The sequence below is a fragment of the Canis lupus genome, chromosome 28, assembly GCF_048164855.1.
Source record: "Canis lupus baileyi chromosome 28, mCanLup2.hap1, whole genome shotgun sequence".
In the NCBI taxonomy this organism is placed as follows: Eukaryota; Metazoa; Chordata; class Mammalia; order Carnivora; family Canidae; genus Canis; species Canis lupus.
Window position 1 is genome coordinate 3115613 of NC_132865.1, and position 19786 is coordinate 3135398.

The 19786-nt window shown below is 48.9% G+C and overlaps 1 protein-coding gene across 9 annotated transcripts in view; it reads right to left on the minus strand.

Annotated features, from left to right (window-relative positions):
• Nucleotides 1-281: 281 nt before the first annotated feature.
• Nucleotides 282-19786, minus strand: part of TMEM67 (transmembrane protein 67) — a 74375-nt gene continuing 54870 nt past the window's right edge. For 3 of the 9 annotated variants that reach the window (XR_012019849.1, XM_072803916.1, XM_072803911.1), the window contains one exon: nucleotides 18571-19772. Coding sequence is in view for 3 of the 9 variants with exons in the window: in XM_072803916.1 (XP_072660017.1) it covers nucleotides 19692-19772 (81 nt within the window). In the remaining 6 variants the exon portion in view is untranslated. Of the gene's footprint in view, nucleotides 1775-2313; nucleotides 2927-14354; nucleotides 15282-16567; nucleotides 16805-17389; nucleotides 18529-18570; nucleotides 19773-19786 lie in introns of those variants that run through there. The other 6 variants (XR_012019847.1, XR_012019844.1, XR_012019848.1 and 3 more) reach the window with 6 other exon arrangements.

Sequence of the window (19786 nt, forward strand, 5' to 3'; positions counted from 1 at the left end):
GAGGCAGAGACACAGGCAGAGGGAGAAGCAGGGAGCCCGATGCGGGACTCGATCCCGGGACGCCGGGGTCACGCCGTGAGCCGAGGGCAGATGCTCAACCGCTGAGTCCCCCGGTGCCCTGAATACTGGGACTTCGGAGAGCGTTTTCATTGTGTGTTGTTGCTGGTTGTCGTGGGAGCCACTAAACACACCCCTCATCCTCCTTTCCTCCCTCCTGCGCCTTCCTTCACCTCCTTTCCTTCCTCTTAGTGTCTCCATCCATCACGGGAATCGCTCCTTCTGAGTTAATCACCAGACCAAGCTGCTTTTATTGGACTTGGGGTGAAGGCCTTAACCGTGTCGAAACAATGAGACCCAGTGAATTTAATTACAGGGAACAGTGCAACGGACCCAACTTCTCCAGGAAGCTTCCACGCCGGGATAAGTTTTATGAAGCCACTATTTGCGTAAAGGATCCCAGGTACCAAGTTGGGGGCGCACAGGGGATCCTCACGGTAACCGTGACGCGTGTGATGCCCTCGGGGCCGGAGGCCCAGCCGCCGTGGACACCACAGCCACCCTCGGATGAGGAGAGCCGGGGTGCACGGCCCCATAATAGAGATAGGCCCCGGCGCTCAGCCTGCCGCCTTCCTGGGCGGGCCGGCCTGGGCCTTGCGCGGTGGGAGCGGGCGGGAGAAACGGCGGGGCTGCAGCCCACTGGCTGAGGCCCCCCCAAAGAATTAGAGTTTCAACGTGGCTCTTTTGAAAGTCCAAAAGGGACATTCCAATCTGGTTTTGTGTCAGCGGCTCTCCTTCCAGCTCGGCAGGGCCATCCGGCCTCCTCCTCCTCTTCTGGCCACAGGTGGGCGGTTCTGGAGCCCCTGCAGACCTGTCTCAGGAAGCGGGCTCCGGGCACCCCGCTCCAGCTGGACAGGAGAAGCTTTATTTGCATCCACTTTTCCCGTCGGGCTTCTGCAGAAGCATTTCTCTTGGGGTGTGAGTTGGGAAGTTTCCCTCGATTACAGGGTTCCGAGCCATCACTTTGTAAGTCCCCCCCCCTCCCCGGTCATCGCACCTACGCCACCGGTGTCGGTGCCACACTTCTGAGTCCACAGCACGCCTCTTTGCCGCCCCCGCCCCGAGCCCCACCCGTACTTCCCCACCTCCACTCGCTGGATGCCTCACAGCCACCTCTTCACGGTGCTCCCGAAATAGACCGCAGTCTCCTGCCCACCTTCCCTCCTGCATCGATGACATCACCATCCACCTGCTGATTCACAGGGAGCTCTGAATCATCCTGACCCCCTTTCCCTTCCGTCCCCAACTCCAATCAGTCACTGAGGCCAGTCTGTAAAGTGTTCTAATTCTCTATTAAATGCGCCCCCCCCCTCCATCCCCATGGCCGCTGCTCTAGCCTATGCCCCGGTCACCCTCCTTCATCCGGACCCTTGCAGTCGTCCCCGGGGGCGCTCCAGTACGCCTGTCCCTGGCTGCCTGCTTCTTCTGAAGTGCAGTAGGAATCGTGAAAAGTTAATACTTATTTTTAGCTTGGCAGTTAGCAAGCTGCTCTCCTGTACATTTTCATTTAAGTATCACAGCATTCCAGCAAGACGACACGCCTATTCTCCTTTAGCACGGGAACGTGAGGCCCCAGGAGTCTTGACCAAGGATCCGCCAAAAGTCAAAGGCTGTTGTTCGAACCCGAGGACTCTGGAGTTTATGCTGATAACGTTGGGCCACACTGCCAAACACGTGTCAGTCCTCAGTTTTAACTCCTCTGGCTCCTCACCACTGGCTACAAGAGAAAGACCAGAAAAGGCTCAGCAAAGGGGCGCCCGGGTGGCTCAGTGGCTGAGCATCTGCCTTCGGCCCAGGTTGTGATCCTGGGGTCCTGGGATCGGGCTCCCCGCAGGGAGCCTGCTTCTCCCTCAGCCTGTGTCTCTGCTTCTCTCTGTGTCTCTCATGAATAAATAAATAAATAAAATCTTAAAAAAGAAAAGGAAAGGAAAGGCTGACTGAAACTGCACCCCAGGGAACTTTAGTGGTTAAGAGTAATAGGTAACAGCGCAGCTCTGGAGTTAGAACCCACATTCTAGTCTAAACCCATGGATAAGTCATATAATCTCTCTAAGCCTCAGTTTCCCAGTGTGCCCACTGAGGCTAACAGTAGGGGCTGCTGTTTGGACCCGAGGACTCCCGGCGCGCATGATGTGGGCACTGATTCCCCAGCCTCATCCTGCGGCATGTTGCACCCTTTAGGCGGCCCGCACTCTCTGTTCCCCCCCTATGAGACGGTGAAGTCCCAGTGGGCGATTCCACCCCCACTGTGCTCACCCCTCTCTAGCTCCATCCTGGGTTGGGTATTTGCAGCCCTTAAGGCCAGCGGTGGAAGGTGCGTCTCCTGGGAGGGGTGAGCAGGTCTCGGAGAACGTTCCCACTACAGGATGCTCTTCCCCAGGCTCTCCCTGGCCCTCTGCCCTGGATCTCTCGGTCCCTTGCTCTGCCACTCCCATAAGCCCTGCCGTTCCTGATGTCACATTTGTCCTCCAGGCCTGCCCTTGCTCTAACTTAGCAGCCCTGCTGAAGGCATCTGACCTCAGCTCCGTGCCAGCGCTGCGCTCCACTCAAGGGCCAGGCTTTGGCAACTTGTCTGTCTCTCTCTGGCATCTGACTGCACTCTGTCTCCTGTTTCTAGCTTTTCTGAAGCTGACAAGCCCCAGGGGCTGAGCGGCGACAGTTCAGATAGGATGATCACAGAGCTTACTACCCTGTTCTGTGTTGTCTTTCTCGTCCATCAGACTGAACTCTCTTCCAAGACAGAGGCGTCTTGTCTGCGATCTCAGTAGATCCTCGGTAGCATCTGGTTGAGAATAGATCCTTAATAATTGCCTGTTGATTGCACGTGATGCCGTGAGCACGGGGGATTAGACTGATGAATCACTGACGTCTGCCTCGGACATGAATAATTAAAAATTATATGTTAATTAATTGAATTTAAATTTTTAAAAAGGATTTAAAAACTAATAATTGCTTGTTGAGCAAATTGACTGTTTTGTTCCCCAAACAAGTGGCTGTGAGTCTTGGGGGCTCCTGGTTTCTAAGTTCTTAAGACCACTTAGAGGCACCTGATAGTGCACTCAATCTTCTGAAATGCCTCTTATACAGCCAGTTTCAAATCAATGAAAAGTACACATAACGACGATAATAGTGTTTTTTTCTCACACCAGAATATAAAAGTATTTCACCTACAAAGTGCCTTTTTCCAATTTTTTTGCCATTGCTTGCTGACAGCAAATTTGACTATGTCATCAACAATCTATTTAGCTTCATTGTATTCATTTTCAAGGTTAACTGTTTTTTGCTACATACTTTGTTGATGTTAATCCCTTATGATTATAAATACATAAATTTCTTGAAAGAAGTCTTTGTGTAGTTTGTTTTTTTTTTGGTGGTACCTTCTTGAACAACCTTATGCAAAGTGCATACCACAAAATATTGCTTACATTTAAATACACTGCTGCTTTTCAGGTTTTGCTGCTGAAAAATAATCTCATTTTGTGTTTGACTCCACTATCATGGCTTTCATTGAATACATCTTTCTTTAACCACAGGGCCTTAGCTTTGATTTATCTATAAAACAACAAGATTGTCTAGGTGATCGCTGTTCTTTTCACTTCCAACCATATGTAGTGCGGAGTTCCGAAATACAATTAAAAACCCTGGTATCTCCTGGTCTCAAATGATCTCAGAATTAATAGACAAAAAAATCCTAAAAATCTATTGTTATATCGAAAAGAAAAACACACTTTGAAATTATTAAAAATTTGAAACCTATACCTTAGGGAAATGCAAATTAAGGCAACAGTGAGATACCACAAATTGCATACCAAAGAGATTTAATTATCCCAGTTCTGGGGCATAACTGGACAGCACTGGTAGAAATGTAATTTTGTATAACCTTTATACCAAAAGGGCAATTTGACATTTATCACCAGACTTAAAAATGCATATTTTAAAAATGCATTTGAACCAGGAATTATTCTTCCAGAAGCTTCTCCTAAAGAAATAAAGATAGATGCAAAGTTTTAGCTAAGCAGTGGTTCTCAGCATTTAGATCCAAAAAGAAAAGAAACTAATGAAATGTTTGTGGATTTTAGGAGTGTCATTTCCCAAACAGGTGGCACAGTGCTTTAAGGCCATGGCTCTGTATGAACTGTGGACAGGGCATGCAACAGGGAAGAAACATCTAATCACTTCTTTCATTTATTTCTGGGGCTCAGGCCTTGCAGTTGAATCATTCCAGGATTAGAGCAGGTGCAGACACCTTCCTTTATCCCCTCACCGGATTCATTATGGGACAAACAAGAGTGAACTGAGGATCACAAAGTCAGAGCCAGAGATCTGAGGAAGAAGTAGCTGGATGGGGCCAAGGAGCAGAGGAGAGGGAAAATCTAGAAGGGAGGAGGTGAGAGGAGGCCCTAGGGAGCTGCAGGAGTGGGTGCAGGGTGGGGTCTGAAACACAAGGTGACAATGGAGGATGAATGAGGACAGCACTCTCCTTTGCCACCTTCTGGTATCCACATGTTTGTGCACCAGGTAGACCTTTCCTTCTGCTCATAAACTCTGCTTGTTGCCCTTCTAAATGGCGAGAACATAGCTGAGGGTTTATGACAGATAATCACCAAAAAGTCTAATGATAGGAGATGGGTTGAAAAGTGTCTATAGAAGATTACTGCAGGGGAAGAAAAATAATTTTCCCTCTCCCTTCTAAGTTCTTAGCTGAGTCCTCTGTGATAAAAAGACAGATTAACAAAAGAAAAGCAGAATTTTATTAACATGTATACCTCCTATATGCATGGTAGGTACCCAGGAAACAATGAGTAACTCCCTGACATGGCTTAGAACTCAAGCTTAAAGTCAATTTCTGAAGAATATTTAATCACATGGGAATATGCTTATTCTGTGTAGGTTTTTTTTTTTTTTTTTAAGCAGGCTACAAAACAAAGCAATGCATGTCCCAATATGGAAAAAAAAGTGTAAGTATGGTATATTATCTAAGATACAAAGAAAAATGTCTGGGGTAACAAGTGAACACCAAGATAGAATCTGTGGTTATTTCCAGCGATGGAATTACAGGCAGCATTTATTTTATTTTCTTCGTTTTCTTTTGTATTGTCCAAAAATTTCTACAAGGAATAAATATTTTTATGATCAGAAAAAAAGGGTTTAAGTGTGTAAGAAGTGTGCAGTAGAGACGAAGAGCAGCGCCCTAAGGGTCAGAAGTCACCACGCATCCTATAATGTGAAAGAGATATAAGCAGCTGTTCGGTGGGAAAAAAACCCAGATTCATCTGAGGCCTGGATGGGACTCAAGGGCCCACGAAATTTTACTGCTATTTTTCTGTAGCAATTTAAATTGTAATCTGCATAGCAGTAAAGAAAGCTCTGTTTATCTTTTGATAATTCAACAGAAATTTCCCTATTGGCAGATAAGATTCCCCTGTATTGCTAATAGATATGTGCATATTCTGCATGTCTAATCATGTCATTTGCATATAATTTCAACCCATAAGTCATGTTTATTCGAATCCTGAGCCTCACTCATTGCACTCAGCAAGCAAGGTGAGCAAATTATATCCTGTGTCTGTTGAACTATTATCAGAGCAGCCGTGACTGTCCTGAGGAGGCTTTAATCCCAGCTCTTCACTGAAGGGCCCCCCAGTGACTTGAGGCCTACCGAGAGCTTCTCTCGGCCTCGGTTTTGTGATTCCCAACGAGGGAGGTGAGCTACTCTTGCTCGGGCCCAGTGAAGTCTAGGATTCGGGGATTTCTTTTTCCTCACGGTAACACTTGACAACTTCTTAAAAACATAATGAAGACTGCACGTTCTTTGAATACTAATAATCTTTATTCTGCATGTTTTTGCTGAAAAGGAACCACGGCTGTTTTAAAGAGAAATGTCTGAGGCTGCTTATGCACTCGGGAAGGTGGAACAGACCAGGCTGGTCTTTTGTCGGAGAATTACCTGAGGGGGGTTTGGGTTCTTAAAAGGCGATTTCTGCAAGGCATGTTCCAGAAGGAGGTACTTTGACAGAGGTTGGAATGTCCCGTAGATAAGATAGAGGGATGGTGGGTCTGCTGGGGTTAAATGAGGGGTGGCTACATCGGTAGAAGTGGCTTTAGCCGTTTCCTCTACCGTCCGTGCGACCCCCATCCCATTGACACATAATTGTGGGGTGCTAATAAGTTCTTTGGGGGAGTGACGGGGTCCTTATAGGGGCACGAAGGCAAGAGCAAGAGCTGGAGCTCTAGCAGGCAAGATGCGAAACTGGAATTCAGCTGAATCTGTCAGAGTGCGAGGGGACGTGAAGGCATGAGCCGCCCCACCTGCCACACACTCTGATCCTCTGTGGTGACACGTGAGCACACTCACACGCATGCTCGTGTGCACGCACACATGCAGGCACCCCCCACCGGGAATCTGCAGAAATACTGGAAAGAGACAGGACTTCTCCTAATACAGGGGTTGAGGGCTGGAAGCTCATCGTTCCATCTGAACAGTGTAGGAACAGGGTATCCTCAGAAGGCTGGAACATTCGAGAATGGCTTTCACTTGAATGTGAAATTCTTTTTTTTTTTTTTTTAAGATTTTGTTTATTTGAGAGAGCACGAGCAAGAGCACACACTCATGCAGCAGGAAGGAACAGAGTAGGAGGAGGAAAGGGGAGAGAATCCCAAGCAGATTCCATGCTGAGTGCCAAGCCCCACGTGGGGCTCCATCCCAGGACGCTGAGATCACGACCTGAGCTGAAATCAAGACGTGGACACTTGGGACGCCCGGGTGGCTCAGTGGTTGAGCATCTGCCTTCGGCCCAGGGCATGACCCCGGGGTCCTGGGATCGAGTCCCGCATTGGGCTCCCTGCAGGGAGCCTGCTTCTCCCTCGGCCTGTGTCTCTGCCTCTGTGTGTCTCTCGTGAAAAAATAAAACCTTAAAAAAAAAAAAGATGTGGACACAACTGACTGAGCCCCCTGAAGGTGTAATTCTTAATGGAGAACACATTTTTATAATATTAGTAAAAAGTAGCCTCAGCTGGCTCAATTCTTTTCTTTAAAAGACAGTAACAACCCCCATTGTAGTAGAAGTCACTTCTCCAATTGTTGGAACATTTTCAGCATCTGGTTTCTGTTCAACGTCTTGCTTAGTCAGCCGAGCTCAACTCACATCTTGCACGCACGAAGGCTGCTTTGCCTGGCCAAGCCTTCGGCCTCCAAGGCCCCATCCCTCCTGCGTCCTTCCTGAGATCCCTGCCCGTAAGGGGCCCAAAGAAGCACCTGAACCACCCACTCGGGCCGTCTTCTATTGTCGTTGGTGTTTTTTTTTTTTTTTTTTTTTTAACTACTGAGTTTTGGGATCAGATGCGTGTATCTGACACGGATGCTCCCCCGTTTGGAGGGTGTAAAACTAGGAACACTTAACATGTGACTGTAACAGAAGTCAACGTTCCAGGTGGGGCTTGGGTTTCAAGGATCTGTTTTTATCCTGATTTACTGTTAACTTCTAGGACCGCAAGTTGAAGGCAGGCCCGAGCCGTCGTGTGTGGCCTTCCCGCACCGCCACTTACACAAACGAAGATTACAGTACGAGGCCATGGAACGGTCCCGTGAGCCAGAGCTTGTCCCAGCTATTCATGAGAACATGCGAGCAAATGCTCTTGGGGTGTGCTGACTGTGAGGGCAACAGGGTGGCGGGAAGGTACTCGGTTCACAGCGGGGCTAAGAAGTGGTCGGGGAGAGCCTGGCTTCGGGGACACACCCCGCGTGCCTGGGCAGGAGCTCCCGGTGGACCGCGGACGAGGACGGAGGAGACAGGGAGAGAGACAGCGCCCGTGACCGCGGAGGCGGGTGCTGAGCATGACGGGCGCCCACGGAAGCTTCGCAGTCAAAAAAGAGTAATAATAAAATCACAGAATGTTCGGTGTGACTGTGCTTCTTGTGGAAGCCCGGAGAGGCTTGGAGGAGCCAAGCAGCCAGCAGCCCCTGTGTGGTCACAGAGGGAGGGACAGCGAGGGCCCCGGGAGGGACATGGCCCAAGGGGGGGAGGGACAGCGAGGGGACAGCGAGGGTTCCTGGGAGGGATGTGGCCCAAGGGGGGAGGGACAGCGAGGGCTCCTGGGAGGGACAGAGAGGGGACAGTGAGGTTCCTGGGAGGGACGTGGCCCAAGGGTAGGAGGGACAGCGAAGGCTCCTGGGAGGGAGAGCAAGGGAACAGCAAAGGCTCCCGGGAGGGACGTGGCCCACAGGCCGGAAGGACAGTGAGGGCTCCCAGGAGGGACAGCAAGGGGACAGCGAGGGTTCCCAGGAGGGACGTGGCCCGCAGGCCGGGAGGGACAGTGAGGGCTCCCAGAAGAGACGTAGCCCGAGGGGGTGAGGGACAGTGAGGGCTCCTGGGAGAGACGTGGCCCACAGGCCGGAGGGATAGCGAGGGCTCCCAGGAGGGACAGCAAGGGGACAGTGAGGGCCCTGGGAGGGACAGCAAGGGGACAGTGAGGGCTCCCAGGAGGGACAGCAAGGGGACAGTGAGGGCCCTGGGAGGGACAGCAAGCGGACAGTGAGGGCCCTGGGAGGGACAGCAAGGGGACAGCGAGGGCTCCCAGGAGGGACAGCAAGGGGACAGCGAGGGGACAGCGAGGGCTCCCCGCCGGGACATGGCCCGCAGGCCGGGAGGGACAGCGAGGGCCCTGGGAGCAGAAGCCACAGCCCCGCAGCAGGCCTGAGGCCTGGGGACCGGGGACGGCGGGGGAGCAGCGGCCGGAGAGCCACCAAGGGAGCTCTGGGTCCTGCAGGCGGGCTTGAGCGGGAGCCTCCAGCAGGGATGAGGCAGCCGGATCCTTGTAGGGGAAAGTAAAGTAAGCCTGTCGCCTGTTCTTAAACGGAGCGCAGGCGTGCCTGGAAGCGGGCCACCGGCCGCCGGCCCCCCGACAGGCCCCGTGATCCCCTGGGAAAATGAGCCTCAAGCAGCAGCCCCTGCGGGGCGCCCGGTCGGGGGGCTGGTCGGGGCCTGCGGGAGCCCCGGGCCCGGCACCTGTTTGCGGGGCGTCTGCGGCTCCCTCTGCCCCTCCCGGCTCCTGCCCTCTCTCTCTCTCTCTCTCTCTCTCAAGTAAATAAATAAAATCTTAAAAAAAAAAAAAAAAAAAAAAAAAAACGAACTGAAGAGCCCCCAGACCAAGGACTCAGCCTCACACAGGCCGCAAATACAAGCGGCCACGTGTCATCAGAGCAGAGCGCGTGTACCCCCATGTGATCACTCAAGACGATAAAATTGCTCTCGAGTTCCATAAAACAGGCACAAATGGAATAACTCAGGGTTTCCCAAGAGGCTCCAGCCCATATGCTACGACGTAAACAGTCGCACAAACCAGAGCAATAAAATTAACATGAACTATGTGAGCTATAAGGCGATTCATTAAACACTTTGCAGTATCTTCTTTGCCTTCTTAGCACTAAATGTCGTCTTACGGGGTAAGTGTGACTCTTAAAGGGTTATCCAAGAAACTTTGAATTAATGTTCTGTTTTCTCTTTTTTTTTTTCATGTTCAACAATATTGAAAGATTTTATTTTTAAATTTTTTTTATTAATAAACTTTTAAAATTTTGGACTCAATTTGCCAACACATAGAGTAACACCCAGTGTTATATGTCGTCATGTGCCCTCCCTCGTGCCCGTCGCCCGGGAAAATGTGTCTACATCAAGCAGCGCTGCTGGAAGTCAGTCCGTCAATCCCAAGTTGCTTAAGGAGTGGGGCTGATGCTCCCCGCCTGTTGGTCTTGCCGTTGTTGGGGGCGTTGATGATGATTCCGACACTAAGCCACGCGTTTGCGAGAAAGAAGCAGAGAGGAAGATACCAGAGGAGGGTCCTCTACGGTGCCAGTGAGCTGCGGTGGTTACATAGGCCACCACCTCTCAGGACGTAGGATGCTCTGGAGGCCATGGGGCAAAATTCACAGTTTGGTGTAAATAACGGGGATTTACCGGGAAGCAGTTGCTTACGAGTATTTGACGAGTCAGGACTGCATTAGGCTGCATGTAAGGGGCGCGTGTCTACAAGTAGGGGTGTATGGTTTCCAGGAATGAGACGTAGAAGCAGCCCTGCGCTGAGGGAGCCGCTCAAGAGCGTCGCCAAGGACCCAGTCTTTTGGGGCTCAGTGGGTAGAGTGTGCGACTCTTGATCTTGGCTGGGTTGTAAGTTGGAGCCTCGCGGTGAGCACAGAGATTACTTACAAATTAAATCTTAAAAACAACAACAACAACAAAAAACACCCCAAACCCAGTCTTCCATGCTGGCCTGCCTGAGCTCATGAGGATGCTTTTGCACGTCCAGGGGTCACGACCACATTTCAGGCCGGAAGAGGGGGAAGGGCCCAAAGCATGTGACCGGTAAGTTTTTACGAGGAAATCTCTAGTCTTTTCCGAAGCCCCGACTAGTGGACCTCTGCTGGCTCCCGCTGAGCACCACGGAACAGGGCCGCGTGTGCAATGGAAGTTGAACATGTTTCATTCCAAGGGAAACCGGGGTTCCGTAGGACAGAAGGGGAGAATGAATCATCCATAAGGAGCTAGCAACGTTGTTTTGCAAGTTGACTTATCTTAGGGTAGTAATTTGGAGCTCTGTGGTGGCGAACTCCACATTACAGGTTGTGTTCACCCGTCAGGGTCACCAACATTGTTTTCACCCAGATTGTCTGAGTGTAAATTACTGTACTTCTTACCAAGCCGGCCCACCCGTCCTCTCAAGATTATTTTCTATCATTTAAAAATACATACGCCTACGCTTTAGGTGAAATGACTTGTCCAAGGACATGCGGACTCAATGTGAACATTAAGTGTCTTCATCCAGGATTTCACATGTACAAAGTTATCAACTGTGCATCTTGGGCTCAGAGATAAGAGGCCTCAGGGATCACCGGGCCGGCAGCTGGTGGGGCAGGCGCCCGGGAAGCACACCTGCTTGGGCCAAGGTCTCCTGACCGACAGAGACGGGGCGAAAACCCAACCCTTTTGGCTTCCAGTCCAGTATACTTTCCACTCCTTGCTCAAATCTGCCCAGTGAATGTCTGTCTAAAGTTGGAACTCGTTTATGTCACGAGGAAGAAGAGTCACAGAGGTTTCACTCACTCGTCCTGCGTCTGTTTCGGAGTCTTTCCTAGGCCACGTCTTGTTTCCGGGACCCCTTCTGGACGAACCCAGTAACAGGTTTGTCACTTTATGGACTTAGACACATGCGTCCTGGGATAAATTCTATTTGCCCAGAGGGGAGAGCTCTATCACTCAGGAGCCTGGTGGGCCCCGCTTTGCCTCTGATGCTTGAGTCCGGGCCGTGTGCGAGGCGGTTCGCTGTAAGCATGTTGGGCCGTTGAGTTCTTGAGGTTCACCCTCTGGAGGTCCAGAAACACCTTCCGTTGACGGCACGATTTCGTCTGGGAAGGTTTTGCGCGCACCCAAGAGGCAGACAGGGAAAGGACCATGGGTCGTGTGGTCCGTCCCCCCAGGCAGGTGACCCCCCCTGTATCCCTGCGGGCCTGGGTGACGAGGAGCCACTATTATTTAGGTGGCTTGAAAATAAAGCCACCCTCTCTTAAGCTGAAATCCACTGTTTCTTGGCTTCTGTTTATTGGTCCTAATTTGTACTTGAGAGCTGATGGACGTTAGCTCCATCTTTTACGGGACAAATATTTGAAGAAAGCTGTCGTGGCTCTGGTTTATCTTTTCCCAAGGTCCTTCTACTGTGCTTCTGGAGCATCTCTAGGCCCTTGACCTCCCGATCACCACCCTCCAAAAAATCCAGCGTGTCAGGCGTGTTGGGAACTAGACAGGATGCCAGGCCGAGATGGGAGCCGCACAGCACAGGAGCATTTCCTCCCTTACTTTGGACACGCGACTCCCGGAGTCGGAAATCGCATTAGAAACCTCCTCCCGAGGTTGCTCCGCATTAAGCTTCGGGGCCGCTTGAAACTATTCCCCTTGCGCTGGGCCCCTGCGGTCGGGTCAGGCCCCTCCGGGTTGTCCTGCCCACGCCAACCTGTTCTGTGGTTGTCAGAGTCGGGATTCAGGGCACTCGGCACTCCTGTCTCCCAGGGTCTGGCCCGATTACCTCCTCGGCCGCCCCGACCCCCTAGGGACAGAGGCTGCCCGGAGCGAGCGGGAGGGCGGCCGTGCAGGTGGCCGTGCAGGTGGCCGTGCAGGTGGCCGGGCAGGTGGCCATGCAGGTGGCCGGGCAGGGGTGTGGCGGGGGAGCTGCAGGCTGGGTTCCGCGCCCGAGGGCCCCCGGCAGCTCACTCGTTCCCCCCACCCGGGAAGGGCCCTGCCCGGACCCACCCGCCGACGACGGGGACAGACCCTGCGGGAAGTGGGGGCGGCCGTGGCGCGGAGCAGAGCGCAGCGCGGGGTCGCCTGGGGGCTGGGGTGGGGTGGGGAGGGTTGGGGGGTGAGGGGGGTCGGGGAGCGGGGCCCTGACGCGAGCGGCACCGAGCCTTTTGCTTCGCTTTCCGGGAAACGGCCCTCTTCACTCCCGCCGCCTCCCACCCCAGGGCCTTTGCACGCGCGGCGGCCTGCGCGTGGGCCCCTCCCGGCCGCCCCCGCGCCGCCTGCTCGCCGCCCCCCGCCTGCCCGCACTGCAGCGCCCTCGGCCCTTTTAGGCCTTATGCTCCTGTGCCCGCGCGTGCCCCTTCCCGGCCGGGGACACCCCGAAAGGCGCCCCATCCCAGCTCCCCGACCTTCTCTATTCCTCACAGGCTGACGGGAGGGGGCGGGGATGACCGGGCACAGGGCAGATGCTTGGGGGCAGGAGCCAGCGTTCCCGCGGGAGGCTCCGTCGTCGTGTGGATCCCTTGGTCCAACTCCAGTAAAAAATATACAAAAATAAAATATAAAATAAAATAAAATAAAATAAAATAAAATAATAAAATAAAATAAAATAAAATAAAATAAATAATAAAATAAATAAAATAAAATAAAATAATAAAATAAAATAATAAAATAAAATAAATAAAATAACATAAAAATAAATAAAATAAAATAAAATAAAATAAAATATAAAATAAAATAAAATAAATAAAATAAAATAAAATAAATAAAATAAAATAAATAAAATAAAATAAAATATAAAATAAAATAAAATAAATAAAATAAAATAAATAAAATAAAATAAAATATAAAATAAAATAAAATAAAATAAAATAAATAAAATAAAATAAAATAAAATAAAATAAAAACTTCTACATTAAAAAAACAAAACCCCTCCTTGCTAGAAAGGCCGCCTGGGTGGGCCAGGAGCAGGGCCTTACACAGGAGGATCCTTGGGGACCTGCCCGTCCGCAGCCCCCCCAGCCCCGTAAGAGAACCACCACCCCGCAGCCGCCCCACGAACTCTTTCTTGGCCGCGGGCTCGGGGCCCCCAACCGCACCTGCACGTTCAAACCTGCTCCAAAGGTACTTGGGAGAGTGACGGAGGGTAGTCCTTGAAATGACGGAGAGGCAGGTACGGGAGGAAGATGTCCCACGGGGGTGGGGGGGGGGTGGGGCTCAGGTCCCGGCACCTGCTGGGGATGGGGGGGCGCCTGCTTCTCCCTCTCCCCGCCTCTGCCCCTGCCTGTGCTCCCTCCCACACATGCTCTTTCTCTGTCAAATAATAAAATCTTTAAGAAAAAAAAATGTGCCACAGAGTAACCATTTGGGGAGGTTTGTAAAGGAAGCATTACATACTTGGGATAATGGTTTGACTCGTAAAAAGGATGTATTTTTTTTTTAAGATTTTATTTTTCCAGGAGAGACACAGAGAGAAGCAGAGAGGCAGGCAGAGGGAGAAGCAGGCCCCCTGCGGGGAGCCCGATGAGGGACTGATCCCAGGACCCCGGGGTCACGCCCTGGGCCGCAGGCAGATGCTCACCCGCCGAGCCCCCCAGGTGACCCTAAAAAGGATTTTAATAGAAATGTGCATTTTATTAAAAGGAGAGGAGGAGCCCATAATCACTGGTGAGCTTTTCTTTTCCCCTTTAGGCAAGAGCTGTTTGTGGGCCTCCCTCTGAGCCAGGGCAGGGCCTGTTTCCGTCTGGACCATTCGCTCCCTAAAGCTGAGAGCCGGCGGGGACCAGTACCTGATACCCCGGGAGGGAGCCCAGACACCTGCGGGGAGGGCAGGGCCCCCAGGGAGCCCGGCACCCCCCCACCCCGGGCTCTGCAGCCCTGGCACCCGGGAGCACCCCTGGGTGGCTTTCCTGTGCCCTCTGCTGCCACCTGCCGTCACTCCCGGCTTCAAACAGAACAAAGAGATGTTTTCCCGGTTTAAGGGACAAAAGACACGCAGTGGAAAGTTACAGATCGACACTCATCCCTTCCGCTTTATATAATGAACGCACGAGGGAGGCTCATTTGCTGCACGTCCTTAGCAACAACTGGGATTTTGAACGTTTTAATTTTAGCCATTTCGGTGGTTCCGCGCTGAGGGAGAGCTCATTGATTTTTATTTTGCAGTCTCATGGTGACGGTGGAGCGCTGTTTAGAAATGATTTTTATTATCTGCAAGAGCCGATGCCCCCTTTGGCCCGTCCGGGGATGGAATCTGCAGCACCGCGCGACCGCCCCGCGAACACTCCCCACGCGAGCTTATTGATCATTCGAAGTCCTCTTGCGAGAGAGGCAGGCTTCGGACCTTTGTCCACGTGCTGCTGAGTAATGCAAATACACACGAGTGTAAATTGAATGGAAATTGTAAAGTCCAACTTGCCGATGTTTTCCTTTAAGGCCAGTCTTTTTTGGGTCTTGAGGAATCTTGGCCTACGTCAAAGTCATGAATGTGTTTTCCTGTGGTACCTTCCGGAGGCTTCAGCATTTAACCTTTACTTTTACATCTGCCATCAGCCTGAAATTCATTTTTGCGTGGGACAAAGGGATAAGGATTCTATTTTTCTCTGCTGTGGCATTCGACTGACCATTGAAAAGCCACCCTCTCCTCAGTGCACTGCGAATCACAGATCAGGTGACTGTGGGTCTGTGGGTCTGTTTCTAGACCTTACTCCAGAGGTCATCTGTTTATCCTGTCTGCAGCCGTGTCCTTTTTTTTTACAATAATAATAGATGCAAAGGGGGCAGCCCCGGTGGCTCAGTGGTTTAGCGCCACCTTCAGCCCAGGGCGTGATCCTAGAGACCCGGGATCGAGTCCCACGTCGGGCTCCCTGCATGGAGCCTGCTTCTCCCTCTGCCTGTGTCGCTGCCTCTGTGTGTCTCTCATGAATTGATAAATAAAATCTTAAAAAGAAATAGATGCAAAGTTATTTTAGGCCCACAGATTGCTTTGTGTTGGGCAGTTTGTCCACTCTACTTCTAGCCCTCCTAACAATACATTGTCCTACGCTCAGCCCCAGAGACGCTAATCTGGGTCTTTCTTTCAGAATCAAATATTAATAGGACTTCTTTCTGCTACTTCTACTAGCACGCGGCGACACTTGCAGAGTACCAGCCCTGTGCCAGGCATTCTTCTAAGCACTGCATGCTCGCAAACTCATTCACTCCTCCCCAAAACTCTAAGGCAGGTACGATTACCCCCCCTTTATGGGGGGGTGGGGGGGTGGAATTTAGTCACAGAGAGAAGTCACTTGCTCCAAATCACTCAGCTGCTAAGAGATAAGACTTGAATACAGTAGGTCTGGCTCCAGACTCTGCGTCGTCAACCACTATCCTTTGCTGCCTTACAGGCAACGCATTTATCTTTACGAACCAGGAAGGCAGCCAGGCAACACGCCAGCCGCCCAGCCCCTGGACCACCAATTCTTGCAGGGTGATTTGACTGTGGAGGATCCCTTCTCACGCCCTCTGTGCATTCACTCACTCTTTGGAGTGTTAAAATATTCAGCTGGTAAACTTGGCTTGAAGTCTTCATACCCTGTGGCTCGATGCAAAACTCTTTCATGATGCAGCTCTTACCTTCCTTTCCAACCTCATCTCCCTCCCAAACCTCCAAATGTACTGTTCCAGGTTCTGTCGTGTGATGGTCAGTCGGGTGGGGCCACACAAGGAAACACAGGAGGGGCTCGGGAAAACAAAGCTGATCATACTCACAGGTGCTAGAAACAAGAGGCTCGCCATGCCAAGCAGGCACCCACGTCACATGGGCCCCCGGGGAAGCACCACTGCTGGCTGGGAGGCAGAACAGGGGCAAGGGGGAACCTAGGTCCCAGCCTTTATTAGTTTCTGCATTTCTGCAGGACAGGCAAGGCAGGCCGGGTAAGCAGGATGAGCTAGCTGGCATCATTACAGGGGGCACTAAGCTACAATGGGCTCTAAGGGCTGGTCCTAAGCTGCCTGTCTGGGATGGTTAAAGCAGAGGAATATTGCTTCCTGGGGTGTACAGGGCGGGCGCAGAGGGTTAGTCTGCATGTCAAAAGCATGCGCCTGCTACACCCTTTGCTGAGATTCCAATCCTAGAAAACATGTTTAAGTCTCCCTATAGCCAGAGGAAATTAAGATGTCAAAACATCATAACATACAGCAAACTTTAAAAACATAAAGAACACGTGCTCTATAATACAAACTACCTGTAAGTGCCCGTCTGCTGCGCGTTTCCTCTCAGATACGGACTGTTCTGGCTCTGACTGCCCTTGTCCTGTTCAGGTCAAATGCCGCCTTTCTCAGGTAGAAGTCCTAATGACCACGGGTGCACAGTTTGGAGCTTTCCCATAACACCCTGGTGGCTGTAGCACTTTTCAGATCACTGAAATTATTGGTTAATACATCGGCTTCCTCTACCAATTCTAAGACCCTTCTGAGAGGCTCTGGAGTGGGAACAGGTGGAAATATTGTTTGAATGAATAAATACGTAACTCTCTCCCAAACACAATATTTCCCTCTCTTCCCTTTTTCCTAATCTGTACCATGAACCATGCCTACAACATGGTGTGAGGACAGCTCCATCTTGGCTCCCGTCATCGACCGCTGTGACATCTACTGGGGAGAGGGGGGGACCTCTTCCTGGTGAGGCTGGAAGGCTGAAGCGGAAGGAAGGCTCGGAATTTTTTTTTTGGTCAGTAATCTGGGTTTCAGTATTATGGAATTAATTTACTCGCAAGATAGAAAATATACTTGGAGGCAGATGTTTTATTTTTTTAAACTGTTGCAGACTTTCCTTTTTTTTTTTTTAAGATTTTATTTATTTACTCATGAGAGACACACAGAGAGAGAGAGAGAGAAAGAGGCAGAGATACAGGCAGAGGGAGAAGCAGGCTCCATGCAGGGAGCCCCATGTGGGACTTGATCCCAGGTCTCCAGGACCACACCCTGGGCTGAAGGCGGCGCTAAGCTGCTGAGCCACCTGGGCTACCCCAAGGCAGACGTTTTAAACTAAAAATTCTAAAACTTCTAGTGTTTAGTTTACTCACTGCCATAAGTTTATCTTCATGAGCTAATCCTTACCACAAGTGGTAAACCAAGGGTATTATTTCCATGGCAGAGATGCAGACTAAAGCTCAAAGATTTCAAATGATTTGTTTTAAGGTCCCAAAGCTGGTAAGTGACGGGGGCAAAAATTCTAATTTGAATCCAGGGCTTCTGTTACTAAATCTGGAGCATTTTCCATTAAGCCACATGGCTCCTTGACTTATATTCATTTCCCTTCAGCTTTCATCAATATTTTCAGACAACAAAAGGAAGACCGATTTCGTGCCTGCAACCACTGGATTAGTGATCATTTTGAATCCTTCTCAATCTAGGTAACCAGCGGAGCCTTCTCAAAAGGGAGTGTTAGGACAGCAGTGCCAGAGAAATAGGAAAATATAAACATCTCATAACACAGAGACTGATCCACAGAACCATGCTAGGGGCCTGGGCATTTCTGTGGGGGACACTAAACACACAGCAGCTTATGAAGAACCTCTGGGTGAACCTAGATTTTGCTTCCTTACCAGATGATGAGGAGACTTACCAACTGTTTCTAGGCAGTCAGTAAAATTGGGGGCAGAAGATAGAAAGTACAGTAAATCAGTGCTACAGAAATAGACAAAAGATTATGGATCTAATGGAACATTAGGAACCTGATCACAGAATTTAAATTGTAGCACTGTGAACAGGGGAATCAACAGTGTGTGAAAATCTGAACACATTTTATGTATCCAACCAAAATAAAAAGTAATATTGTATAAAACCAGTGTGAAATTATTCTTCAAAATGCCTTTTCTGTGTTAATTAGGTGAGCTGACTGATCCTGTTTTTTGAAATTCCCATTTTTAAACATTCACATTAATATTAACTTCTCATGTATGAATAAGAATTTGATTTCTCTCATATGCTTCTGAGCAAGTGGTTTTAAAAATCTATACTATTTATTTCTCTTTGTAGCTTGTATAAAGGCATTCCTGTACTTTGACCCTTCAGAAACTGTAGTTTCAAATGCTTAGCTTCTTACCCCTTTTTTCTCCTCTGTCATCCTTAAGATTCAAAGACATGTAAAAGATTCAACTTTGGCAAAGACTGTGGACGCCTGCTGCAATAGTGTTGTTCATTCCTAGATGTTATTTCATGAAATACACATTAATCAAACAGGAAATGAAAACATCTAAGGATTTATTCCATATTTTCAACTCAAAAACATAAACAATATTTACATAGCATTATATTTCAGTATTTACACAGCATTAACAGAAAAGGCAGTAAGAAATGATGGTTGGGGGTCAATGATCATTATACCTGGAATACAAGGATGCCTTTCAAATGGTATGCAATGAAAATCATATCATGGAAAATTATTAACTACATGGCTCAGAATTTACATTGAGTGGCGTTTTGGATCCAAATAAATACAAGCCTACTGACTTATGAAGCCTAAGTGTGTTTTCAATAAGTCACCTTGTCAATATAACATGATAAATTTATGGTTATTTATAATCTTTAAACATAACTAAAGAACAAAACCTTGTGAGTGCTCTTAAAATGCTAAGTAATTCAAAATGTATAAAAAACTATATTGGGAGAAATGTCACACATTATGGCTTGTTTAAAAAATGTAAATGATAATTAAGAAATATACACTCTTGATGGGAAGGACATATTGACACAATGATATAGGTATAAAAAATAATGAATATGTACTATTTCATGAGATGCCTATTAATCCAGTGGTGAATCAGTCCACTGCCAGTGTGAGCAATTAAAATGAGGCAAATTGAGTCAGCAATATACAATTTCAAATTTCTAAGTACTTGAAAGCATTTTCCAACATTTATTACCATAACATATGTAAAAACTAGAAAACACTGAACTGAAAACTGCTTGAACTTGGAATAATCTTGTCAAAGTGAGAAAATGTAGGCAAATCCCAGTTTATAAAATTATCTACAGAGACAAATGATGGGATTGTTTTATCATTAAAAAGTGTTATGCTGACAGCAACATTTAGATTTCTTTTGCCCCACTGTCAGTGTATCTAATTTATGAGTTCTTGAATTAAATACCGTCACAAACGGGAAAACAACATTTTTCATTATACCACTGTATATATGCATAAAGAAGTTATGAATCCACAGATTACAAAAATAAATCTTTCTTTAGCTTAGAAAACAAATAAAAATAGAAAAATTTGAATTCAAGGTTTTAAAAAACTATGGCAAACTAATCTGATAATTATGACTGTTTTTGCCATAACTATATTGTCTTGATCTATTCAAAAAATTAAATCAAAAATCTTTGATCCACCAATGTTTTGGATGCCAAATTCTTCTGTCCTACTGTATTACGTATAAATCTAAAAATCTGGAAAAAAAAAT